The sequence below is a fragment of the Leuciscus leuciscus genome (genome assembly GCF_965113295.1).
Source record: "Leuciscus leuciscus genome assembly, chromosome: 20".
In the NCBI taxonomy this organism is placed as follows: domain Eukaryota; kingdom Metazoa; phylum Chordata; class Actinopteri; order Cypriniformes; family Leuciscidae; genus Leuciscus; species Leuciscus leuciscus.
Window position 1 is genome coordinate 15,375,895 of NC_138744.1, and position 27,803 is coordinate 15,403,697.

At 37.5% G+C, this 27,803-nt stretch overlaps 4 protein-coding genes and 1 long non-coding RNA gene across 6 annotated transcripts in view; 4 read left to right on the forward strand and 1 right to left on the reverse strand.

Moving 5' to 3' along the window:
- The window catches only part of LOC309483734, a 72,987-nt gene that overhangs the window by 26,325 nt on the left and 18,859 nt on the right, over window positions 1-27,803 (forward strand). The window lies entirely within an intron of this gene.
- On the forward strand, window positions 93-4,637 carry pard6ga (par-6 family cell polarity regulator gamma a). The gene is made up of 3 exons (XM_082150171.1): window positions 93-434; window positions 946-1,168; window positions 2,175-4,637. Exons 1-3 carry the CDS (start codon window positions 369-371, stop codon window positions 3,125-3,127), a joined length of 1,242 nt encoding a protein of 413 aa, XP_082006297.1. The 5' UTR covers window positions 93-368; the 3' UTR covers window positions 3,128-4,637.
- adnp2a (ADNP homeobox 2a) lies at window positions 6,110-11,284 on the forward strand. The gene is made up of 4 exons (XM_082149664.1): window positions 6,110-6,390; window positions 6,747-6,864; window positions 7,684-7,776; window positions 8,004-11,284. The coding sequence occupies exons 2-4, from the start codon at window positions 6,757-6,759 to the stop codon at window positions 10,695-10,697; spliced, it is 2,895 nt and encodes a 964-aa protein (XP_082005790.1). The 5' UTR covers window positions 6,110-6,390; window positions 6,747-6,756; the 3' UTR covers window positions 10,698-11,284.
- Window positions 12,154-14,712, forward strand: rbfa (ribosome binding factor A). The gene is made up of 7 exons (XM_082149679.1): window positions 12,154-12,454; window positions 12,546-12,576; window positions 12,805-12,969; window positions 13,686-13,798; window positions 13,879-13,963; window positions 14,080-14,153; window positions 14,241-14,712. The coding sequence occupies exons 1-7, from the start codon at window positions 12,252-12,254 to the stop codon at window positions 14,614-14,616; spliced, it is 1,047 nt and encodes a 348-aa protein (XP_082005805.1). The 5' UTR covers window positions 12,154-12,251; the 3' UTR covers window positions 14,617-14,712.
- On the reverse strand, window positions 14,955-27,733 carry zfat (zinc finger and AT hook domain containing). 2 transcript variants are annotated; one of them, XM_082149659.1, is made up of 16 exons: window positions 27,553-27,733; window positions 24,626-24,787; window positions 23,858-24,121; window positions 23,593-23,769; window positions 23,355-23,508; window positions 21,536-22,854; window positions 21,215-21,447; window positions 21,053-21,137; window positions 20,826-20,975; window positions 20,558-20,731; window positions 19,742-19,830; window positions 19,512-19,650; window positions 19,286-19,410; window positions 17,076-17,196; window positions 16,847-16,995; window positions 14,955-15,612 (listed from the first exon to the last, which is right to left on the reverse strand). In XM_082149659.1, the coding sequence occupies exons 2-16, from the start codon at window positions 24,768-24,770 to the stop codon at window positions 15,382-15,384; spliced, it is 3,555 nt and encodes a 1,184-aa protein (XP_082005785.1). In that variant the 5' UTR covers window positions 24,771-24,787; window positions 27,553-27,733; the 3' UTR covers window positions 14,955-15,381. The 2 variants fall into 2 exon arrangements, with proteins under 2 accessions (XP_082005785.1, XP_082005784.1); XM_082149658.1 differs by having other exon boundaries at window positions 25,763-27,733.

Below are 27,803 nucleotides of genomic sequence, written 5' to 3' on the forward strand. Positions count from 1 at the left end.
TTCATACTTTTTATTTTCATATAATATTTTCTTGTTCCTTTTATATCAGTTATTTAATCTTAGGGTATCATAAAGCTTTCATTCAGTTTAAGCTTTCATTTCATATTTCATATACATATTTTATATAGGCTATTCAGAAACATATGGGCTATAAAAACTTTTTTTTTTATTCTTCACAAATTTCTTAGACTACTAGAAAATAGAAGTGGCAGTAATGCCGCGTGTTATCCCGTCTTTTGCCAAGACATTCGTCCTGCTTTCCGCGTTTTCAGTGATGATGCGAACACGTAACGCTATTCTGTCATGCTGAGCAAAACAAAACCCGAGTGGTTTGCGAATAGTGGGGTAGTTACCGCTCATCGGACAACATGAACCGGGCACTTCGAAAGTCTCAGTCTCTGCGCAGCGTTTCGGTCCTCGAGGTGAAAAGTAAAGTAAGTTGACAAATACTTTTATTAGGCTATGTTAACTGATCTCTAGCATGTATATGTCAGTTATTATATTGCAATGCATTTTCTCTGTTTTTAGAGGTAGCCTATGTATTTCTTTAATCTTGGAATTACTCGGATTTGAAATCCATTAACAGAATCGTTATAACGATTTAATGATTATCTTGCCGCTTTTGTTTTAGTATTATTAGACTGAGGGGAAGTAGCCTACCTTTGTAAACAAAGACTTAAACAATTAAACCCTACACAATATCCAGAAACGGCTCACTTCAAAAATATGTCCATTGTTTCAGCTGATTGAATACAGTCCCAGGTCACTCACAGCCTGAAGCTCACAAAGATTTGTAAGATTACATATCCTAGTATCAAAAATGAACCGTGTTGACCGATTTTGACCAGGAGAACATAAAAGAGAAACCCTGTAATTAAGATATTATATGTTTAGTAGCCTGCAGTTGTTTCATGCAATTTCATTCATGTGCTTTTCTCTCTACAGTTTGGTGCAGAGTTCAGGAGGTTTTCCCTGGATCGTTGGGAGCCTGGCAGGTATAAAGACTTCCACAGGCTCATTGTGCGTTTACATCACCTATGGCAAATGGATGTCCTTATTGGCTATGCAGATGTTCAAGGAGAGCTGTTGCCTATCAATAATGATGACAACTTTTGCAAAGCTGTTACCTCCACACAATCTTTACTGCGTATCTTCATTCAGCTACAAGGTACAGGAAGGGTAGAAGAATAATCTCTAATTTCCTTTATTCTCTGCTCCATTCATCTCACCTCACAACAAAAATGTCATAATAATGTAACGTATGGCACTATTTTACAAACACATAACAAGAAATAAATTGTGTTTAGTTCTTATTAAAGATTTATTTTCTGCGTGTAGATAAACAGTAGATTTAATTATACGGAAAACATAATTTTAAGACCTTAAGATAATTTTATTTCGTTTTCTTTTTGATCTTCTTGAAGGAGGAATAGAAAAGGAAGGAACTTATCTAGTTGGGAATCATGTACTTGAGTATAATTGCTTTGTATTCCCATGTGGTGTGTTTGTTTGCCAGATTATTTTTTTGCTTTCCGTCCTAGTTCATGTGATCACTACCAGAGTTTTTAGTTAGTCAGCTATGGTAATAAATTAATGTAAGAATAAACATAAACAGAGAAAGTAAGAAGAATTCATAAATAAATGTCAAAATACAGAAATGAATAAATAATCAGAGTTAATAAAGTAAGTGCTAAATTTAGTGAAAAATTCATGATATTTTTCTTATAGGGAGATTATGGTGTTTATCTGGACATTTGTTTGCTTGTTTACATAATTGTATTTATATTTAAATTGGACTGACTTGGTCCTCCATAGTTAAATAGTGTTTTACATGCTAAAATAAAATAAATACTAGCAGTAAAATGATCAAACTCGAGTCAAAATAAACAAATACAATTTTTGATTACAATAATTAAATATTTTTTTAATTACCATAATAAAAAAAAAGCAAAAATAGATTTAAATAAAAAAATAGATTTAAATAATACATATAACATTATAGTACTATAGCGAGTAGAGAAAAATAATGTCATGTAATAGAAACTACATATTTTCCACATATTTATAATATTCATTTTTCACAATTAAAACTGTGATCAGAAAGTTTTGATATAATCAGATTGATTTAATCATTTTAGAACTTTGCTCAACTAACTTCCCGCACTGTTTTACAGAGGAAGCTGATCATGATAACGCAGGTGCTGATGATGCAACAAAGCGAAAGAAACCTGTCAGCCACAGAAAACTACCATTTCAGATCAGCATGCCACAGAACTTCCGCCCGGTTTCTTCCATCATCGACGTGGACATCATCCCAGAATGCCACCGAAGAGTGCGTCTGTATCGCCAGGGCTCGGACAGACCTCTGGGCTTTTACATTCGTGATGGTACTACGGTCAGGGTTACTCCTTACGGTCTGGAAAAGGTTCTAGGCATCTTTATCTCCCGCATAGTGCCCGGTGGCCTGGCGGCTTGCACGGGACTGCTAGCCATTAATGACCAGGTCCTGGAAGTGAATGGTATTAGTGTTATGGGGAAGACTTTGGATCAGGTAACCGACATGATGATTGCCAACAGCCACAACCTCATCATCACAGTGAAACCTGCAAACCAGCATAACAACATAAGGCGAAAAAGCTGCATTCCCTCAAGCTCGGGACACTATTTTGATAGTACGGACTCTGTTAGCTACCCAGGGCTGCCTATGATAATGAAAGCTTATGGTTTAGGCACTGGCTCTGAGAGCGAAGAGGATACAGATTTGGTTGTCGAGAGCTCCATCAAACACCTGTCCCGGCAGTTTGGTGCTTCAAACGCCTCTCATTCTTCTCAACCACATGTTAATACTTCCTACCGGCCTCAAGTTTCTGCCAGACGGCCCAACTCGCTCATTTCGGCAGCGTCCTATCACTCTCAGCCTTGCCTCACCTACACAGCTCACACTGACCACAGCCTCCCTCTTCACAGGAATCTGAGGGCCAAGCAGCATTATGGCTTTAACCCGGCCGTCAGACAGGAAAGCTGCAGTACCCATGACATTCTCAACACGTGGCATGTTGATCTGAGTCGTCATTTACTGCTGCCCCAGGGGGCAATGGAGGAAGATGGAATTGTTGTCATTTTGTAAAAGATAAACCTTCTGAAACGACACCACCCATGTTAAACTCTGCACTACAAGTTATAAATGACTACTTATGCATGTCACGTGCGTGCTATACTTGCATGTCTTGCAAGTTTTTACTGATAACTTTAAAGATTACTATAGATTCTATATGTTAAAGGATATTTTTTATTATACATTATCAAAATTTTTGTTTTGTTTTTTTAGGTCACCATAAAAATTGGAATTCTGTCATCTTGGACTCACCTTTATGTCTTTCCAAACCTGTATGATTTTCTTTCTTCCGTAGAACATACGATTTTTTTAAACGTTTTGGTTACCATAGGCCATTGAATTCTCAAAATAAATTATTTTATGTTCCACAGAAGAAAGAAAATCATACAGATTTGGAACAACATTAGGATGAGCAAATGATGACAGAATTTTCATTTTTTGGGTGAACTGTGCTATTAAAGACAGGTTAGACGATTTGCTCCAGAAGCAGTTTTTATTATGCTGGTTGAAAATCTCTTCACATCCTGATAGCAATCACTAAGTTAAGTGGTCTAAATGTATTTATATGTAGGATTTTATATATATATATCGTCTGTGGGAGGTGTAGGACCACAAAATGTTCGTCCAATCATTGCATTCGGTCTGAATACTCAGTTATACTTATATACTTATATATATGCGACTTGAATTCATGCGTTTCAATGGCAACACTATTAACGCTGAAATGATCTGCAGCAGTCAGGTGGTACAGGTCAGTGTTTTTTAATTTTCATTATTACTGTAATGTTATGTGCTGCCTTTGAGACATGAGGTAGTTTAAGGCCGTCTCTCGTCTTGTGACGCTTTGCAAACTCTGCTGTGTGTGTTCACGTGTTTTGAAGGATTGGCTTTGGAGACGCTCTGAAGGGAATGTGGGATCTCATGCTTTCAAAGCTAGCTTGCTATTGCTAGCCTCTCCAAAAATTGCCTACCCTACCTTTAATAAAATGCATTGAAAATTAATTTTACATTTAATAAAACTGTAAAGCCTTCTCAGATACTTTGTGTAGTATAAACACACTACATTCATTAAACCTCAATAAATGTAAATTACGTGTTAAACTAACACTATTGAATCTCTTACAGTTAATTGCTATTATCACACAACATGCATACATTATTATTGTTTTATTTTCTGCTGTGTGTCGCACACGGTTTCTTAAAGGTCATTATATTAGCAATTTCTAATTAAGAAACACAGCAGATTTATATTCAGTGGATTGCACACGACAAAATAAAGTTTGTTTAAGAATTGTGTTGCATTAGCTCATTTTAATTAAGGAAATTGAACAAGTAGCAAATATCATTTTTGGAGGTGAAAGTCTGAATGTCTTAGAACATTGCAAATCAACATGATCAAATCAGAGATGCCTGTGTATCCATACTGAATTTTAGTTATGTAATTATTAAGTAAACACACATGTATATAACTCATAAAATGCTATATTAAAACTATATATTAAAAAAACAGTGTTTTACAACATCTCAAGTGTGCCTTTTTACAGTATAGCATTATCATTGTATTGGAGTTCTGGGACCCACACAGAATGAGCTCCCCCTGCTGGCCTAACTAACACTTTTTCAGGAGAGACCTTAGCTTTCCAAGGAGGAGGCGAGAGGAGAGCTACAGGTTGACAGCTGCGGATTTCTACACAGGGTCCACAAAAGCATCCCATACACCCATTTTCCAATATTAAAAAATCTTCCATGAAAAATACAATCAATATAAGCAGTGAAAAAAGTTTTTTTCCATGCTGACTTAATGTTGATCTTGGTTTTCAGTTACCCATATCAACAATGGTGCATAAAGGGACATCCTGCATTGTGTTGATCAGTTTGGCTGTTTCTCTCCAGTTTCACATTGACAGAACGACATTTTGTTAAGTAAAGCTGACAAGACTTTTTATTTAATTGAAAGAACTCTGTTAAATTAAAGGGATAGTTATGAAAAGTCTGTCATTATTTAAAGACTCTGTCTTTCCAAACCTCTACCCCTTTCTTTTCTTCTGCTGAACACACACACACACACACACACACACACACACACACACACACACACACACACACACACACACACACACACACACACACACACACACACACACACACACACACACACACACACACACACACACACACACACACACACACACAAAACATATTTTGAACAATGTTTCATGTTTTAAAGAAGAGACTTTAAATCTGTTCACCCAAAAATGTGTCATTCACTCACCCTCACCCTGCTGAATACAAAAGATTATTTTTTGAAAAATGTTGGTAATCAACAACTTGAGGGTGAGTAAATGATGACACATTTTTCATTTTTAGGTGAACTATCCCTTAAAGTTCAAGTTATTACATGCATTTATTAAGCAACACTGACAAGAAAGGATTCAGTAAGACTCACAACAGTGAAAGTACTTTTTTTAAGTGTACATGAGTATGACGTTTCTGTGTTTTTAAATGTACTCTCAAACTAAAGGAATGTCCCAGGCCGTGTGACCATATAAGACCATTTAGGTCCTTGTATCATGCATTAACTGGGCCCAGTGGAGAGACCCATAAAACATTATAATGACAGCCATATGTTCCTGGTATATGAAAAGTTTTAAATTAGCCTATACTTGCTGTGGTGACATCAGCACTGATGCAATAAACCACATATAGACATGCAACAGGTAGCCACTGCATATTACAGAGACAGCAAGCAAAACTCCCATTTCCTTCTCATCATTCATCATAATGTCATACTTAAATCCATCAATCCATCTCCCCATAAAAGCATCTCTGAAGGTGATGTACCACAGGTGTGTCAACATCACATCACAGGTGAAGACCACAGCCATGGTCCTATGGTTAATTCAAAAACTAATAGCCATTACATTGATCAACTTTGTAAGATCAGCCCACCTTTCTCCCATTGGTGGTTCTGCACTATGCAATATGTAAATCAGAAAACGTCACTTCCCGTCTTCCTGTGCGCCATGTTTTTCAGCAGGAGTGGGGTGATGTTTTAGTGAGATATAATCAAAAGTGGGCTAATCCTGCGCTCGGTTCATATTTCACCAGACGATCATCAGTGCAGCAAGGAACGCGGATTGAGCGCAACCTGGATGCTTCATATGATGAAGTAGCCGATTCCATACTGCGCGCCTTCCAGTGACGCCGGAAGAAAACGGACGCACGCACGCAGACATCCATCCACTCAATCGCAGCTCTGTGCCAGAATATTAAAGGTAACGTTAGACACAGGTTTATGATAGACCCTAAAATACAGTTCGGAGTATGAATGACATGTGTCATTATGTGACATGTGTCATTATGTGACATGTTCCGTATTACTTAAACGGCTGTTTTAAAAAACACAGAAAACAGCCCTTTCTTGGTACATGGTTACAACTAGGTATTTGTATTATAACTATGTTATAGGCCTCAACAATTTAGGTTAATTTAGATGTCTCTTTAATCTGCATTAGATCGACGCAAAAATAAACAGATTGAATTTGGCGTTTTTAAAGATTAGGCCAATGCATGTATTGATTTTACAGGCTATTCCAGAAACATTTCGTGTTATTTTTGTTTTCATTTACAGGATCATCAAAATGTATCAAATTCCAGTGAAGAACCTTACAAAACTCAGACGACCAAGGAAACGTGTCAAAAGTATTTTGTGTGACATCGGGAAGCAGCAATGCCAAGATTTATTGGAGGTAGATTATTGTAGTAATGATGTTCTAAATACCAATGATCTGTTGAATGCATGATTTTGATTGGCTCACGGATGCTGATGTTGATTAGTTTTTAACTGCACTATATGAAGTAATTCTAGGTTTGAACTGCATTACAGTTTAGTGTCACTCACCTCACAAAATCATTTTAGTTATTTCAGAGAGCCTTACAAATTGCAAAAGAATAAGATAAAAACAAAGATATCGACAAAAACTGACCATTTCTAATTTTCGAAAGTTGGAATGTAACGGAAGAAGCTGCTCATTTCTTCCATATTGAAATGGATTATTGAAAAAGAAAACAAATGTAGGATGGGGACTTCTGGGGTTCTTTCCATCTGTTGTTGATTGGATAGAGGCAGATCTGAATGTGAGCTTGCAGTCAATTATAAGCGATTAAAGCGACTAATGGAGGAAACTGATTGGAGAAGTCCGGCGTTCATTACCAGAGAGTCTGATGTTCTACCAGAAGAACAAGTTAAAAAAATAAATGCATAATGTATTGATTATCGGTTGATATTAGTGATTTTGATATCAGCCTCAATCGATATTGAATATTTAATTCTGCATACACATTTCTGATTATTTTTACTTTTAGATTGATTTCTAGATGACAGCAAGTGTAAACTTCATTTAATAAAATTAATTATCTGTCTTTTATACGTTTCACGTTGCATCCTAAACGTTTTTATTTTTAGTATGTTTTTTAGTTTTTAGTTTTAGTTTTTTTTACACAATATCAGCGTTTCTTGACACGAATATCATTATGCCTGTTAATGACATTTTCTTTGTTTCCAACAGACATATAAATGTTTTGATGCTGGTGATGCAAGTTTTGACAACACTGAATGGGATGATTTCACTGATGGTCATGTTGGAAAAAAGAAAAAAAAGGTGATTTGCATTAACATCTGTTATGCACTGTAAAAATGTTTTAATTGTTTGTGATGTTATAACCACATATTTGTTTCCATCTCTTTAAATAAATTTGGCACCACTTTTATTTGAATAAATAATTTAAGGTAGCAATTTTACTTTTCAGTTTGAATGGGACTAATATTTTTACACTGCACAAACATAATTTCAAGCTATATTAATCATGATATTATTTTGTCCCTCAGTATCCATACCGGAGCCAAGCTCTGTGCTGCAGTCTGTGTTGGTACTCTAGCCGGTCAGTACCCACGTTCAGAAGTCACATCCATCGCTGTCACTGGAAAGATCTGAACGTGGCCTGTTTGTTAATGTGCCCCTACTGCCCATTTGTCAGCTCTCCGAAAGTCACAGAGGAACACATTAAGTTTTTCCACATGCTGCCATCAAAAGCCCATCGTATATCTCTCCAAAGCAACCCCAGCCAGACTTTGGCTCACGCACCGAAAACCGTGTCAGTTACAGTCTCAGCTGATGCCGCCGATGACAGATACACGTGCGCAACCTGCGGCTATCATGACTCTTTACTGTACGTGATGAAGAAACACGTCTTGGTAAACCACTATGCTACTATGCTGGATCGCTTCTTCGGGCTCGGGTCCGACAGTACGCAAAAGTCTGGTGGTGTGAAGATACGTGACGGCGCACCAATGAAATATCATTGCAAAGTGTGCAAACTGCCAGCAGAGACCATTGAACATTTACTTTATCACATTTTAAGTTCAGAGAAGCACAAGGACCTGCACTGGCAAATAATGCCTTGTATAATCGAAAAAGACTGCACAAATCAAATGCCCGGATTGCAGAATCTGCTGAGCCTCGCTCCAAAAGCGATGCAACAGGTCACGTTACTTGCAAGACCGAATTACATGCCCCAGCAGATGCAACACACAAATGGAAACGGTACGGTTCTTCTGGCTGGCCCAAGTAACGCAGCAGCTTTGTTTTGCTCTCCTGGTGCAGGGCAGATGTTTCTGTCCCCACAAACGCAAGCTTTACTGTCAGGCACGACTTTGGCTGCGCTTCAGAATGCCCAGCATCAGCAGTCCCCCGGCGGGATGCCGCAAGCCCTGCCTACCTCTCCAGGTAATATGGTGATGCCAAACATGCCGCAAAGTGCACCCAACACGGTACCCATCACTATGTCCATTCCCAGGCTACCACAGACCCAGCAAGCACAGCAGGTTCTTCTTCCGCCTGGCATCCAGGTCAACCTCCCGGGCGAAATGGGTGTTCATTCACCATTTCTTTATACTCAAGGTCTTCAGCTGAACCAGTCAGTACCCAGAGCTCCTCTCATTGCCTCACAGTCTGTGCGTCTCATTCCCACAGGCAACAATGTCAATGGTGTTCCAACATACACTCTAGCACCCGTTCAAGTCACCGTTCCTGTCCACGGCGGTCCCGCTCAAATGGTATTGACGCAAAACCAGATCAGCCAGCCTTCAAATTCAGCTGTGGTGCCCGCAGGTCTCATGCCTACAGTTCAGAGGGCGATAAATAGAAATTCAACACCAAATGAGCTGGCTGTGCTCGCGCCGTTTTTGAAGAAACATGACGACCACACTGTCAAGTGCCTGAGGTGCAAGATTTTACTGACAGAACAGGGGATTTTCCAGCATTTGTTGCATGGCTTGAAGTGTCTGTTCTGCCCTCAGATGTTCTACTCCTTCAAGCAGATCATGGAGCACACCAATAAAGATCACAGTCTGAAAATCAAGGAAAACCGGAATTTCATAAAAGAACAGTTTAATCTCGACTGTGACGACAAGGGCAATCTCATGTTCAACACTTTTAATCTGAACACAGATGTGCCCAAAGATCTTCTTGACAACCGCGAGCTTAACCTCGCACTGATCACCAGCACTCAGGATAAGCTATTCATAAAAATGTATCCAGACAAGGCCGAATATGCTACCGCATTGAAGGTGCCACCTACCGCCTGCCCATTTTGTCAAGTAAAGCTCCAGAACTCTGAAGACTACGAGCTCCATCTTCAAACAAAACACCACATCGTTCCCACCATTCATGCCATACTAAAAACACCTGCTTACAAATGCATATTTTGTTTTGGGGTGTATGCCGAAAAATCGACAACGAAAACCATCTCCATTCATGTGCAACGGTGTCGTTGTGCTCCCAAAGCGGTCAAGGAAGCAGAGAGGAAGCTGAATCCAGATACAACGGAAAACATTGATGGTGATTTATGTAGTTCTGTTCAGATGGCCAGTTCTTCAGACGCGGATTTTCAAGGGGCTCTTGAATTTGCCAAGCCAAAGAAAGAAGTAACCACTCCGAAGAACAGGAGAAGGAAAACGAAAGTTCCAAAGGTAGAAGTCCCTGAAACTCCAGTTGAACTCGTCTTGGAACCAATGGGGATGGAGAGGACATCGTTCGAGGACAGAAAAGACTTCCTTTCACAGTACTTCCACAGAAAGCCATACGTGACGAAGACCGAAATCGAACTGCTCGCTTCCCGTTTGTGGATAAACAAGGCTGATGTGAAGGCCCACTTTAACAGCAAGCTCACCAAGTGCTTGAAAGCTATTCAGAAGAAGAGGGTTTGTGTACATCTTGGTTTCAAAATGATTGAAGTGAACAAGGTGAAGCACAACCTCTTCTTTCCGGAGGCAAAGCCTGTAAAAAAAAAAGATGCGGAAGTGGTGAAACATGACGGCCTTGTTCCAGAGGTAACTGTTAAAATAGAGGATGTGAATGAAATTAAACATGACCTCTTCATCCAAGAGGTAACGATTAAACAAGAGGATGAGGACATGAATGAAGTGGGACATGACCTCTTCATCCAAGAGGTAACTGTTAAAAAAGAGGATGTGAATGAAATGGAACATGACCTCTTCATTCCAGAAGTACGGCCTCTGTAAAAATAGCTAAACATCTTTGTTTGATAAATTATGTTTGTATTCAGCATGTTCACACTAGGATGTAAAATTACTTGATTTACACATTTATAAGATTGTTTGCCTCTTGGCATTAGTCTATGGAAAAAGGGGAACCCACAGCAATGCTGAAAAGACTCTACACTCTACATTTTTGTATTTTTGTTGTATATAGTTCATATGATGATGCTGTTTAAAAGTTTCTTTTATCACATATCTTTATTGCAAGAAAGAAAAGACCCAGTTTCCCATTTATATTAAAATCATACTTTTTTTGGACACTTGTGCTATACATTTGGGGATGTCTAGTGAAATAGTTCTGCATTTAACGTTTTATATTAGAACTGTAAAGAAAATGAAAGCTTGGCTAATCATTACTACTAACTGGCAAATTAGGCAGCATTTCATAACTGTATCACCAAAAGGGACACCTTATGGTGTTTTTATGTTTTTTCTCTTTCATATAATACACTGTAATCATTTCAGACATGTGAAAAAAGACAAGTGCCTCCGTGTCCTATTTAAAGTTTGCAGTTGTATTTGCCTCTTGGAATAAACGTGAATAAATATTACACGTGTTGTTTAATAAATATATGATATCATTAATTTGCATATTATATATATATATATATATATATATATATTTATTATATATTGGTATTTTATATATTCAATTGGTCAATTATTGCTACACATGACGTATATTACATAGTCATGACAAACTGATTTTTTAATTTATTATCTAAAAAATAAAATGATAGCTATAAAGTCACTAAATAAAAAATACACCTATCACAAGGATGTAAATGTAGATGCTTGAGGAATCTGCCATTATAACCATTATATTTCGTAAACAGATACTTAAATTATTAAACACTCATGCTTCAAAATTCATATTTGAAAAATATGAGAAACTATTGTGGGAACCATAACGAATAGATTTCAATGGTTGAGGTATGGAAGTAAAAATCCCATTCATTTTCTCCTTGGAGGAATTGTTTTTGAAACTTATAAACCTTTAAGACAGACAATAAGCAATAAGATTGTTAATCAATGGTATGTTTGTTTTAATATGTATGTTTTTTATTTATTTATATTTTTTTAAGCCATCAGTCTGCATTATTTAAACCTTTTTTTCCTTCTTTTTTATACTCATATTCATCAACAACGGAATTCATGGTGACGCACTACATTACCCATGATTCTGCAGAGAAATCTCCACCTCCTCACCGATTCAAATATAAATATTTGCTTCGAATCGAAGTTTGTGATGTTTTTTCACCTCGTAGCTTGTTGATTTGGTTCATGGCATAGACTATAATTATAGACTGTAAAAAAAAAAAAAAAAATCTTAAAAACCCTTTCCAGAACCAAAGCCGCAGCGAAATTAGGCGGGCACTGCCAAATCGACGTCATAAATGCAATCTGTCAACGTCGTCGATCGACTCCATCTGGATCAATTACTTCACCCTTACAGACGAATGTAGTCGATGCTGCGTGAGGACAAGGATAAACTCTGGATAAACCAAAGTAGTGATCATGCTGGCTGTTAAGAGAGTTCTTTGCTATAAAGAATGCGCATTCAGTCGATATACCTCACTAACAAGCATGTTCTGTAAAATGACAGCACGACATGAGACACAGTGCTCGTCATGGTCTGTAATGCTTAAAGAAAGAAGCATTCATAGTTCAACCCGTCTGTCTGGAGGCAGTAAATTAATGAAGATGCTGGCCAAAAAGAAGTGAGTCGCTGTTTTGTATAATTGATAAATAAAAAATAAAAAAGTTGCGCTTACTATAAAGTTGCATGAGTTACATGATCGTTCTTTACAGGAGAAAACAGTGGTATGAATCTCCTGTGCAGGTAAGAATTCTTCCAAATATATAACTTTATATTTTTTTCAATTACTTCACTTTCATTTTCAGTATTGTATACTTTAAAAAAAATATATATATATATTAAAAGATAACAATAGCTGCGTTTACTCTGTAAGCAGAATAAACGCAGCTATTGTTATCTTTTAATATATATATTTTATATATATTATCTCTACAATGCCATACTTGTCTTTTGCATATTTTGCTCACCCAGGCCACAGCGCTTCAGCCTGGCTTTCTGAAACCATCAAAGCGAAATAAAGAGGACAGTGTTCGTGTGAGGACTCTGAACAACATCATCTACAAAGCAGTGACAGACTTACTGAGCTCCTATGAGGTCAACTCTGAGATCAGTGCCTACAATGTACAGATTTCCAAAGTAGGATGTGCTCTTCTTTCTAACTTCTGTGCCATCATTAAAAGGATAGCCAAATATGAAAATCCTGTCATGATTCACTCACCCTGAAGTGGTTCCAAACCTGTATGAGTTTCTTCTGTTGAACACAAAATAAGACATTTCGAAGAATATGGGTAACCAAACAGTATTTGGCACCATTGAGTAAAAATAGTGTATATATATATTTTTTTTTTTCATACTATGGAATTCAATGGTGCCCACAACTGTTTGGTTACTGACATTCTTCTAAATATCTAATTTTGTTTTCAGCAGAACAAAGAAATTCATACAGGTTTGGAATAACTTTTGGGTGAGTAAATGATGACAGGATTTTCATTTTTGGGTGAACTATCACTTTAATTATACCTCGTATGTTCAATAATTAAAGGGATAATTTACACCAAAATCATTTACTCACCCTCATGTCGTTTTAAACCTATATGACTTTCTTTTGGAATACAAAAGATACTTTGAAGGATGTCAGTAATACAACAGTTAACCTTGATCTCCATTGTATGGAAAGGAGAAAAACATTTTTTCGCAAAAAATATTTTATGTTCCACAGAAGATAAAAAAAAAAATACAGTTTTGGAATGACAGAATTTTAATTTCTCTTTAATTATTTACACAAATGTTTAATTTCTTCAAAAATGTTGTTTTCAGTTCTGCCCTAAACTGTCTCCTTGTCTCCATGTAAGGTTTCACTACCACCCGATTTCTCTGCATGTCGAATATACTGGAAGACAAGTCTGTCGGCTGAGCAAGACGGCCATATTCAGCAGTCTTTAGACAAATGTGCTCCTCGCATACGGTATGTCTTTTTAATAATTTATTTTACTTTATTTTAACAAGTTGAAGGTAATTCATTTGTTTTTTAATATTATTTTTCAGGCATCTTCTCATCTCTCACCAAATCCTTGGTTGTGTTCCTCCTGTGATTTTCATCAGAGATAAACAATATGCTGCTATCACTGAGGTAATAGATAACATACATATTAATCATTTATATTCATATATTAGCGGTGCATGAGTTTTGTAGATGGTATAGCTAATATTCGTGTGTGTGTGTGTTATTGTCCAATCCTTAATCAGATTGACAACCTTCTCAAGAAAGCAGATTTTGGTCCAGATGAAAATAATTTGCATTTATCCGTCAGCGATATCGGGTAAGAAGAATTTAGTTCTATTAAAAGCTTCTTTTTTTTTTTTTTTTAATGAATGAATGAATTTCTAATTAGTTTGATCTTTTAAAGGGCCAAACTGCAGCCCATAGAATCTGGAGACAAGAAAAGACCCGTTTTGTTTGGTGTCGATCACGACGCTCTGTACAAACAGATTGAAGCCTATAAACGAGAGAAGGGGGCGAGACACTCTCTCACACAGAGTCCTGCTGCAGGAGGACTAACACAAGAGCAGCTGGACACACTAGCAGATATTAGGAAGCAGAAACTCATAGAGAAAAAGAAACAGAAATCTAAATGGATGAAGGACGATGACATCACTCCTAAGGATTTCCTCTTGTCCAGAAGCGTTCAAAAAGAGGATAAAGAGGAGCAGGACAGTGACGAGGACAGCCTGGTAAATAGCCAGCTCTCAGAGCTGATGGAAGAGGAAGACAGGAGACACTGAAATCAGATCTTTTGGTCACTTGCAATGTTTAGTGTGGTCTGTAAAATAAAAATATTCAAGCTTTGGAAAAAAGTAAACGTGTATATTTTGACAGGTGATCAGTTGATTTTTTTTTCCCAGTGGTGTTCCTATGTTATACAGAAGATAGGAATGATCATCTTTAAGGTTAAGCGGTTTAAATACAATTAAAACCAGTAAATGGTTAAATAGCAGACCTTAAACTTTCGAACAGTAGTGTAAGTGATGCTGTATTGGTACACAGCTTTAAAGTGAGTTTTTTAAAATCAGTTATGAAATGATGCAATGAAGTGTGTCAATAATACACTCAACACCACACATTAAATAGCACGTTTACTATTGTGATAGCCATACACTGTATGGGAGTCTTATATAAAAAGTGTGTAGAAGGTCAGAGTCACACAGTAACTCTTGCAGGATAGGGCAGTATGGGGGGAAAATCATTTCTAAATAGCTTCTGCTTCACATGTGACAAGGTTTATCTACTGTGAATAGATGTCATGATCTTTACAAAGACTAAAGACCTTTTTACTCCCAGTAAAGCACACTACTATGACTACAGGTGTCATCACTGTATTCATTGCTACTGTTCATTTCAGATTATTTACAATTGTGCAAGATGGGTCCCTATAAACTATAGGTATGACTGCAATAGTCTGTTCAGGACTGGAGTAACTACAACAAAAGGGAATAAACACTTAGGCAGCTAGTAGTTTTAAAACCCTTTATGCATGGTCTTTATATCCTCTATACTGTGGTGGTCTCCTCAGTTTGCACAGCCTCCTGAACTGCTTCCTGAACGTAGACTATGAACTGGGATGCGTCTTCACCCTGAGTGTACACTGTAACAGTTTTAATGCCCTCCATGTCATCTGAGGACACCACTAGATGGTGCTCTTCTGCCAGGCCCACTGTGGCCTGCTGAAGTGCATCCTGGATCATCATGGCATGATTGGTCTGTGGCTCCTCCTCCTCCATCTAGGATGATGGGACAGAACATTGTTATTATTAAATGAGCTGCTTTCATGAAGAGTCCAGTTTTCTCTCATTGTGACTGAGTAAAGCTACTAGAGAGTGAAAACACGCCATAACTTTCTGAGATCAAAGTCCAAAAAGAACATTTATTTAAAATGAAACGGCAAAAATGCCTGATGTCAATTTAACATGACTGTCCACCTTCACACGTCAATGATTCATACTGGATGATTAATTAGTTAATGAAGTTTATTTTTTACAAGGCATCTGAACATTTCAGTCTGACTTTAAAGGTTTATGTGGCGCATTTCAGCATAAAAAATTATTGGAGCAAATATTAGACTGTTTAATTCTAAGGGTCAAAGAGAAAACAAAAAAATTACAATTTAGGTTGATCTTTAAATTTTTTTTAAGTAAACCTGGGGTAAAGTTTGAGGCCAGTAAGATTTTGCAAACGTTTTTGAAAGAAGTCTCTTATGCTCACCAAGGCTGCATTTATTTGATAAAAAAAATTCTGTAAATTAGTATTGTGAAATATTATTCCAATTTAAAAGAACAGTTTTCTATTTGAATATATTTGAAAGTGTCATTTATTCCTTTGATGGTAAAGATAAATTTTCAGCATCATTACTCTCGTCGTCAGTGTCACATGATCCTTCAGAAATCATTCTAATATGCTGATTTGGTCCTCAAAAAACATGTATTATTATCAATATTCACAATATTGTGCAGCTTAATATTTTTCTGGAAATTGATCTTTTTTTTTCAGGATTGTTTGATAAAAGAATGTTCAAAATAACAACATTTATTTGAAATATAAATCTTTTGTAACAATAAATGACTTAACTGTCATAAAAACTTAATGAGTCCAATAAAGTATTTTTAGAGTGTTAAAAAAACAATTGAACTGACCCCAAACTTTTGATCAGTTGCCTATTTTTTTACCCCTTTAAATTCATACAGTATACATATTGCATAACACACGTATATTATATTGTGATACGGTAGGGGCATTACTGTCCATAAAAGTGATACCAAAATTACCAAGACAATAAACCTTACAAATCTTAAGCAATAATCAACAATCATATGGCAGCGAGTGATATATTTGTGATCTCAATAAATTGATAGATGATATATTGTCATCTCAATAAATGACATTAGATATAGTTTGGGAAAACGCTTGCATTTCACAACAGCAGCTCTGTCAGTACATGAATGTGCATATTAAACATACCTGCTCTACAACAGTAACTGTACCGGGAGCCATGGCAACCACCGAAGCCACAGTGCCATCGTGATTCTCTGAGCCCAGTTCAATGATCTGCTGGAGGATGTTGACAGATGCCGGGTCTAGTCTGTCTCCCGTTGCCGCAGACACAACACCTGAACACAAGAGTTGAGTTTAGAAATGAACTTTAAAGAAATGAAACCATTGTTCCAGAAATGAATCAACAGTTTCTGACCATTTTGTGTATTAAAGCGCAGGTCCTGCAGGGCGGATACAGCAGTCTCAGTTCCTTGAGGATCCTCCGTCTCGGCTATATGAAGGTACTGCATGGCCGGCTCCTCTACTGACTCCACCACCTGAATGAACACACCGATAACATCAGAATCAAGTCCAGTGGTATTTCCTTCGAATGCTAGGGATATGTCATGAATTAAGGCAATTTAACAACCATTCACCAGTTTATCAGTAAGAAACTGTATTATGAATGTCAAAATCAAAGAATTGAAGTGGCTTGGCTCCAATAATTTGCCTTTTTTTGCTAAACTTTTAAATATGTTATTAATTATTATTCTGTCATCATTTACTCACCCACATGTAGTTCCACACCAATAATCTTTCAAACACAAATTAATATATTTTTAATGAAACCTGAGAGATAGCTGTCCCTCCACTGATTTAATCCAAATCTTCTGAAGAGATATGATTTAGATGTGTTTTATAGGATGAACAGATTTAATTTAGGCTTTTATTCACATATAAAGACATACTCTAGCGCATGGGTCACCAAACTAAGGCCCGCGGGCCGACTCAGGCCCGCCACCCCCCTTTGACTGGCCCCCCAGCCCCTCTGCCCCCCACTACTTGAACTGCTATGGGGCAATCCCCAAAAGTCGTCATGGCCTATTTTTTTTATTGCTTTTTGGAAAATAATAACGTCTGCATCTGGTATTTTGTTGATTTTTTCAGTTAAAAATGTATATTTAGTTATAAAATGAACTATATTTGCCTAATTTTCGTCACCCGACATGCTCGAGATCAAGCAGTGACAGACAATGCACGCGCAGAGAACTGTCAGTGTTCAGGACAGCAAAATGGCTAGCGTTAAACGAAAAGTTGATAGAGAGTGCAGAGTTTTCAAAGAACAGTGGACCAACGATAATTTTTTTGTTCAGTGTAAGGACCGTGCAGTTTGTATTATATGTAAAGAAAGTGTGGCGGTTTTCAAAGAATATAATCTGCGTTGTCACCACGTCGTCTATACTGATTTTGATTCCCATTATTCTGTATTATTGTTGTGCTTTAGTTTTGAGCCTACTGCTCTTTTAATTTTCACCTTGACCTAAAAAATATGTTTTGGATTCTCACTTGGATAGGCATAAGAGCTGGCTAGTTGTTCTATTACTCATGTTATAATTTCAATGTTTTTTTAATTAATTAAAATATTTTATAGGTCTATTTATTTGACCTTTATTAAGTGTTGCACACAATTATTATTAATATTATTATTAATATCAACAGGCCTACCTATAATTTATAATTTTTCACTCACCTTTGCCAGTGTCAATCGGGGATGGCTGTGCCAGACTAGTAATCTCTACTACACAATGAGGCCTGCTGGTGGTCATTTTGGTCTGGGTCATACAATTCTATGTTATACAGCTGACCCGGCCCCGGCCCCCCCATCACAGTCAGGAACGATAATGTGGCCCCCAGAGAAAAAAGTTTGGTGACCCCTGCTCTAGCGCATCAAATAAGGCTAACACGGAAGATCGTGTGTGCGTTACGCGCTAGGACAAATCTCATTGGTTCTTGTGCATCACACACACGTTAGAGCTTCATGTTTACCATATGTGGTGTGCTCTTTGTATGTGTGTCGATCATTGTTTAGATTGTAAATAAAGGCCTAACTTAAACCTGTTCATCATATGAAGTAATCGGATATATATCCACAAGACTTGGATTAAATTGCTCGATTCATATGGATTCAATTTACAACACTTTTATAATCTTTTTGTATCTTCTAAGTTTTGGTTACCTAGACTTTCAGTGGAGGGACAGAAACCTCTCAGGTTTCATTAAAAATAACTTAAAGGGATAGTTCACCCAAAAATAAAAAAAATTCTGACCCTCAAGAAGATATTTTGAAGAATGTCCCCCCATATCTTTTTCATACTATGGAAGTCAGTGAAGCCCATTAACTATTTGATTACCAACATTCTTCAAAATATCTTCTTTTGTGTTCATACATGTTTGGAACAACTTGAGGGTGAGTAAATGATGACAGAATGTAAATTTTTTGGGTGAACTAAACCTTTAATTAGAATATTTTATTCATTATTAAATGTTATTATTGTGGGACTTCTATTTTTGTTCATGCATTTTATTAATAAATATGACTTCACTTTACCAAATTTAACATGCCATGTAATTGTAATGGAGACTCACCTCCCACTGATTCAGACCCAGACTGTCAGCCTCCACCACTTTGAGGCCATGTTTGCTCTTTAGGTGTCTGTTCATTTCCCATTTAGTGCCATAAACGTAATTACACACGGGACATTTGACTCCACCTGATAACATACACACACACACTTTTTAATTACTGAAGCAGTTTGAGGCAATATTGTATATCTTAGATAGTTAAGGTAGTTTCTGATGAGGAAGGACTTGCCTTGCTCTGTGACAGTTTCAGAAGTGGACGCCCCCGTTCCAGCATTGATGTACTGTGCGTTGGGATGTTTCTTGTTATAGTGTCTTTTCAGTGAGCCTGAAATGTTGCACGAGTAGTGGCAGTGTGCACAACGGAAAGGCTGTGAAAGGCAAAAAATTGTGCTTTGGTGATGGTTGTGGGACACATGACAGCATAGAACAGAAATAGAAAGAAGCCTTTTGTGGTGTTACTTTGAAAGAGGCATGTTGCTCCATGTGACGAAGGAGATGCGGTCTCAGTGCAGCAGTGAAGTCACACTCAGTGCATCTGAACTGTTTTCCTACAAAATATAAAAAAATGAACATGCATTATTACAGAAAAAAATAAAACAGCTGACGTTTCATGCAAGTTTCCTGCTCTCATTCTGCATGATTCATTGATGCATGAAAATGTTTACTTAGTATTAATAATGTAACAAAAGATTTCCATTTGAAATGCTATTCTTTTTAACTTTCTATTGATCAAAAAATCTTTTGTTTCCACAAAAAATATCAAGCTGCATAACAATATAAAATGTTTTTTTGAGAACTAATTATTATATTAGAATGATTTCTGGAGGATCAAGTGAAACTGAAGACAGACTGGCTGCTGAAAAATTCAGCTTTGCCATCACAGGAATAAATTACATTTAAAATATATTCAAATATAAAATAGTTATTTTAAATTGTAATAATAATAATTCACAATATTACTGTTTTACTGTATTTTTGGTCAAATGCAAGCAGCCTTGGTAAGCATAAGAGACTTCCTTCAAAAATATCTTACAGACCCCAAACTTTTAACCAATAGTGTATATTTTACACAAAATTATAAGCATATTTGGTTTTTGTTTGTCACTGTCACAATACATTTTGTACATTTTTCATGGCCCCTCTAGCATCCCCTTGCAGTCCCCAGACCCTAGTTTAATAACCCTGTCCAAGTTGACTCGGAAATTCGTCAGATTATGGAGGTTTTGTTGACTTTAACTAGATACACAAGTCTTAAACACAAAGTAAGAGTCTCACCGTCTGCTGTGTGCATGAGCTTATGACTTTTCAGAGTGCATTTAGACTTGAACTTTTTTCCACAGAGGTCACAAAGATGCGTTTTCTCAGTACTGTGTCTGTTCATGTGAGCTTTGAGGTTGCTTTTACTTCTTGAGGCATAATCACATTGTGAACATTTGTACGGTTTCAATCCTAGAGACACAATCAAAACACAATCAGTACATTAAAGCAGTTCATTTAAGCACAGAAGTTCAACAATACATTAAGAAAAAGACATAAAACCCACCTTCATGAGCCCATATGTGCTGCTGAAGATCTGCCCCATTTCTTGTGAAGAAACAGTCACAGTATGGGCATTTGGAAGCTCGTTTCCCTATCACTCCTTTCACATGTACACGTATTCCCAACGCTTCCGAGATGTAGTTCAACGACACATCTATATAGTCACAGCACATCCGTTACTGTAATTCAGAGCTCTTGAGCGACATTTCGGAGGGTTTGATTTGTGCTTACCTGGATGGTTGCTTTTGATATGAGCTCTAACTTTGTCCTCAGGAACAGACTCTTGACATACTGGACATATAAAACTTCTTTTGACCTAAAGATGAGATATAAGATTTGATAAAGAAACCATTTCGCCAATATCACAAGAATAAACAGATTACCAGCACTCACTATGTCCGAATGGGTTTTGAGATGAGCCTGAAGCTTGTATTTGTCAGGTGTACAATATTGGCATCCTTCAGAGGGACACTTCAGCAGGATGTCAGAATGTCTCTGGATGACATGTCGCTTCAGGCAGTTTTTAGTGATGGAGGAATAACTGCACTGAGAACAGTAATGGAGGTGCTCTCTTGTGTGCGTTCGCACATGTGTATTGTAGTGCACTTGATACCAGAAAAGCTTACCTGTTGAGGAAACATTACAGAGAGTTATAGAAAGTCTAGGGTTAGAGATGTTATTTAAAAAAAAGAGCCTGAGATTAGATCTTCATACCGCAGTATTCACATTCAAGGTCTCCGTACACTTTCCGTATCCGTTCAAACACTTCCATGTTAAGCTGTCGTTTTTGCATCTGCTCTATAATCTGCTTGAAAGCAGATATTTCTTCTTGCTCTGAACTGAGCAAGTCCTCATCAGTGTTAGTTTGTTGAACAATCGCCTCTTCCTCGGTTTGAGGAAACGTATCCTTTGATGTTAGCGGCTCGGAGTGCATTTGTGCTTTTTCAGGTGTCAAAGGTGCGGTTTCTTGAGCAGGATTCTGCTCTTCGGTCACACTGCGCTCCATTTTAAGTGGATCATCTTGAAGTCTTTGTGTATTTATAACATCTTCACAGGCCATTTCTTGTGTTTCTTCTACAGCAGATGTGTCTGTCTCATTTATACTATTTGCAATGGGATTTCCGTCTTCTGAGTTTTGTACGAGAAGATCTGACTCGACCACTATATTATCAGAGCATTGAGTTTGAAGGTCCTCTTGAGCCATGCAACTAATTTCTGTGGTTAACAGCTCTTGGGCGTTGAGCTGCGACAGCTCTTCTGTGATCTTAAGCTCATCCTGATTCAACATGTCCTTCTGAATGTCATCACCGGGTTTGAGCAAGCAAAAGCTTGAGTTGATGGAGTCTGCAAAAGCCGAGGGCTCATCCGATTCCGGGTGGAACTCTCGGAGATGTGACCTCAGTCGCACAGAGCTGACAAATTTTTCCTGGCAAATGGCACACACGTATATGAAGGGATGCTTTCGGATGTGGGCTTGCAAGGCTTGGAACTTGGTCGAGCCGTGATCACATAACTCGCAGCCGAAGGGTCTCTTGGTGCCATGGACCATCATGTGACGGTCGCGCTCAAGCTCGTTTTTGAACTTGCGGTCGCATATTTGACAGTTGTACAGAAGCTGTCTCTTGCCCTCCCTGGTCTGGAGGCTGTACTCTTCGTAGGAGTCCTGCACTTTCTTGTCGTTCATGTCGTGAGTCTCGCGGATGTGTTTAAGAAGGTTCTTCACATCCGAGTATTTCTTCTTGCAGAAGCGGCAGTGCTGCTTGATCTTCTTGTGCACTCGCTCCACGTGTACTTTGAGGTGGCCTTTACTGAGGCAATTAAACGAGCACAAGTCACAGTTGAATTTCTCCCCGGTGTGTTTCCGCATATGAACACTGAGATTGGCCTTTATGGCGCTGGCGTAGTCACACTGCGTGCACTTGAATGGTTTCTCATTGGTGTGGATTCTTAAGTGGGCCTGCAGTGAATGTTTGAACTTGAAGACTTTATTGCAGTATTCACAGGTGAAGATTTTAAGCTGCGTCTGTCCTAACCTGTGCCGACAGATGTGATTTGTTAATAATAATGTACCAAATAATTCCACAAGATCAATACAACTGCAGCAACTTTTCTACAGGAGGTTGCTCATTTTTCCATGACTTTTCCATAACTTCTTCAGTTGGTTATGATTACTGGTTAGGGATTTTAAAAATATCATTTTATAGAGGTAGATCAAATAAATACATAAATAAATACTCATTTCAAGCTATTACATAAATAGAAAAATCTATATTTACTATAGAAATTTCCATGACTTTTATGGATTTGATTCATTTCCATGACTTCCCTAGGCCTGTAAATCATAATTTTTAAATTCCCTGATATTTCCAAGTTTTCAAATGATGTCACATGATGGTGAGACTGTTTGGTTGCTTCCAAAGTAACGCAATAACAGTACAATTACTATATTAGTATTCTGTCCTTTGGTGCTTAAACAATTTTGCTAGATTAGTGAATCTAAAGTCAACATTTTAAATTAAATTAAAAAATAAACCTGTTTGATTTGAGAGGCGCTTCATAAGCAGCTTGCTGAATAGCATATTCCTGGTAACCCCTTTTCATTGCTGCCTCCTGGGAACCTGCAGCTTCATCGGCCTGGGTGGACGGTTCAGCTGGAGCTGCTTCAATAGGAACTATCTTAGAGGCGCCTGCAATAAACCCAAACTTACAGTTAGTTTAAATCTCTCCCTCAACTATTAGACCACTTGAAGTCACATGCATGCATATCTCACCAGGCATGGCCTCGTGACTAGTAAGGACCACACTAATAATAGGGTTTTTGTTGCCGCTTTGCGCTTCAGAGTCCTTTGCACTGGACACCTTATCTGTCCGCATCGCTCGAGTTTTCTTTGGTGTCCTCTCTTTGTCTTCCTCTCCATCACTGATTCTGTTTGCATCGGTATTATGACCTAGTCAATAAAGTTGAATGGTGAAACTTGTGGCTTTTCAGAGTATTTCAATACAAAGAGTTCTAAGATTTTTAACATAAATTTGTACCATTATACTCTTCTTCATCAGCAGCCTCTTTCAGTCCTACAAAACAAATGTGTTTGGAAATTTGACGCCTGTTGCTGAACATGCGATTGCATTTCTTGCACTCCAGATCACTTCCATCCTCACTCTGCTCTTCAGCTACTGCCACTGGTGGAACGTTAGTGGGCTCTTTCTCCTGCTGACTGGATGTTTTTTCCTGGACATTTTCTGGTTGGGCTTTCTTAGTGGAGCCTTTTGGTCTACCACGCTTTCTTTTCACAACAACATCTGCGAGATAAAAAAAATACATTCTTATTTTCCATTGCTTTAATAATAACAACTTTCTTTTCACATTACATAAGACACTACAGTCGTAAACAAATTTCCCTGGTTTCACAGACAAGGTTTAAGCTAGTCCCAGACTAAAGTGCATGTTTGAGTTGTTTTAACTGAAAGCAACTTGCACTGGCATTATCTTAAAATATGTCATTGCCATTGTTTTGTCTCAAGATGCACACCAGTGATGTTTTTTCTAAGGCATGTTTATAAAAGCTACTTAAATGTCCAAATTGAACTAAATTCTAATCCTGGCTTAATCTAAGCCCTGTCTGTGAAACCAGGCCATTATGAAATAAACTTTAAGCTTAAATCAGCCTAAATTGCAATTTCAAGCTTGAACCAACTTACAGTTACAATGGCCTTTCTCTAATGGCCTAATTTTCAGTGTTTGATTCTAATAATGCCCAGCGCAGGTTCCCGGCACCTGTGATTTTTGTATTCAAAGCTGCTTACCTGAACTCTGTGGCTCCTGAGTTGTTAATGGCTTGAGTGCTATAATGAAAGTATCAGGATCACCTCCTTCATTGGAGTGAGTCTCAATAACATGAGACAGAAGCAATGGTTTACTGGGAGAGAACAAGTTGCATATTTTGCACATGAAGACGGATGAACCATCTGTGAATACAAACACAGCTGGTTGAATTCTTCAGTCTGTTTATTAAAGAATCGTGGATGCATGAAATTATCGTTTTAGTTTTATATATATATATATATATATATATATATATATATTTAGCTTTTTTTGTTGTTATTGTTGTTAAAACAGTTTCAGAAATACGTCTCTCGCACAAAGAAAAATTGGTTAGCTTTTAATTTCCACAAGCACTAAGATTTATCATCCTTGCAAAAGTACTAAGCAGTTTATGGAATTACAGAAGGCTCTAATAATTAAAAGGCAATATCTAATAATATTTTCCCCCCAATAATTTATTGTTTCCACTGTAAACAACCTTTCCTCACGGAATTGACTGGGGTAATAATGCACCAACATCAGGAAGACCTTTCAAAATAAGAGCGCTTAAATAAGTTGATTTTTATACTCTTTCAAATCAGGAATTTATTCATTAACACTGATATTTATAATTGTTGATTGGTATTTGCAGTTTAGTATCAGTTCATATACTGTGTTGTTCAAATATCTGCAATAGTTATCTTTCACAAGTTGCAATAAATGTCATGTAACAATACATTTGATGTACCCGTTACTAAACTGCATATCAAGACTTATTTTCAATAGCAAATAAGTGTGGTGTAGAGTTGAATTTTTCTAAAAGGGAACCAATAACATTCCCTGGCATCTGATTTTTGTAAACACGGGACCAGTTTCGTGTTTTTCTCTTAGACACTGGAACCAGTTTTCATTAAAAAAAGATGATGTTTAAGTGCAGTGAGCTGAAAACGGTGTTATTTCAACAACGAACGGTAAAACAGCAGACTTAAATCTTAATTTCCGTATAAAGCATCCTTTGGCAAAAGTTTTTGCTGGGTTAAGTCACTAGTTTTACCTAATTTATTTGTTTCCTTATCGAATCATCGAAAGGAGCCGTTTCCTCGGAACGCAGTTAGCCTAATAATGATATTTTTGCTTACCTGCTTGTACTGGGTCCATTCTTTTTAAATCAGTAAAAGGTAAAAATCCCGTGAAAATGATTTTGACCTTGGTTTTTATTACTAGAGTGCAATTTAAATGTATTCATTATACTTAAATTACTTCTGCAGAGGTTTCTGTCGAATCTGCGATAACAAATATGGCGGATGGATCTTCGTCTTCAAGCACACAAAAAAAAGTATCCACGAAGAAGCGCGCGCCACCTGCTGCCTGGAGTTCATTTGATCACTTCTGTGTTATCAGCAATTCAGACATTTTTGAAGGTAAGAGTTAAACCTTGATGGTGATAAACAATGAGGTGCCAACACAGTAAAGACCACTGAATACGATATGCGTATAGCAACCACAGATCAGTGATAGCAACTCGACACCTCAACCTGAGAATTAATTAAATCACTAATAATTAATATTATTAATTAACAGCAACAGCTATAATAATAAACATGAAAGAGAATTGAATGCGTTTATTTGGGTAAAACTATATTCATAATAAAGTACAACAGGGGGATCAAAGATAAATATTTTACTTTTATCATAGCCTCAGCCTTCTCATTCATGTTTCACAATTCAGTAAAGTATATTCCAACACGATCACAGAGTTGCTCCAGTCAGTCACCGCAAACACCCTCCTCCCAGCCTCGTTTACAGAATACAGCTGAGTGTAGGATGTTTACAACGACTATACTGGAATATATTACAACACAAAACATCAATAGATCCAGATGGCACATCACTAAAAAAAAAAAGTTATAATTCAGTTGTAACATTTAGGACGCAGTATTGTTTGATTACATACACACACAAATCACGGATTCCAGAACAAGACGAACGAACTGGACGATGGCAGCAAACATCCAACTGAAAGCTTGTTTTACGAATACGCACAGCTTCCAGTCGGGGATGTTTACAGGCACGAACAACCAGTTAAAAGCATATCAAATAAAAACAAATAACGTGATGCAAATAAATATAATTAATTCGAATGCAAATTACACCAATCTACGAAATCCATGGAAATGTATTCTGCAATAAAAAAAACTGTATGTGGTGATTTTGCTGCCCTCTACTGTCCTCATGAGAAATGAAAATACAGCAAAAGCCGAGGTGAAAGTTAAAGGTCCTCTCTCCTTCACGTCAATGACAAAGGGACCGCGATGAGGATGAAGACCTTGCAGATCTGAACAGTGTCACGGTCTAAACACAGACATTTGATGAAAACAAATCACAAACATGTTCGAGTCGATATAGGTCATTTTCCCACCTTTAAAATAAGTTATTATCGGAAAAAACAACAACTGGAAGTACAGTCTCTACATATAAGCATCACCATAAATAACAGCCATATACGAGCCGAGTACACAATTAAAAACACTCGTATTTGTAGACTGACATTGGTTCAACCTTGTTTCTCTGTTTGGGAATAAGAAAATCGGTGATTTTTAAGCCAGTCTCGGCTACAATATACCGTACAGAAAGAGTTAGAATAATAAGAAGAACTTGCACCAAGTAAGCCTGTGTTGCTACCAAGTTGAGTGAAGAGGAAGCAAGCAGACAAGCCGTAGCTGCACTGCATTTTACCCTCGCAAAAGCGATCTAAAGAGCCAGCAAGGCGTTTTGCTTGTGTCTAATACAGCACTGATAGTTAGCAAAAGTCATTCTGCTTCGAAAAGGAACAACACAGCATGGCTAACTAACGGTAGCTATGCTCTACAGCTTTGCTCCAATTTACAGACAAAACTAGCATGGACTGTCCTTCCCGCCGCAGCAGTACCTCGTAACAAATGGGTATCCTGTTCAATTTAGACAAAGCCCTGCCGTTCAAGCGATAACGCGATTAAACCACAGTTTATTACTGTGATTTCCTCCGGCTTTTGCTGCAAAAAACCTTTAGTCTCCGCCATTCCGAGCCTGTTTCCTTCCGTCTCTGGCTTGTCTTTAGTTTGACCTTTAGTTACCCGACACTAATATTGACGTAATTGTCATGGTAACAGGATCCCGCCTTCTACGTGCGGCCGTGTGCGT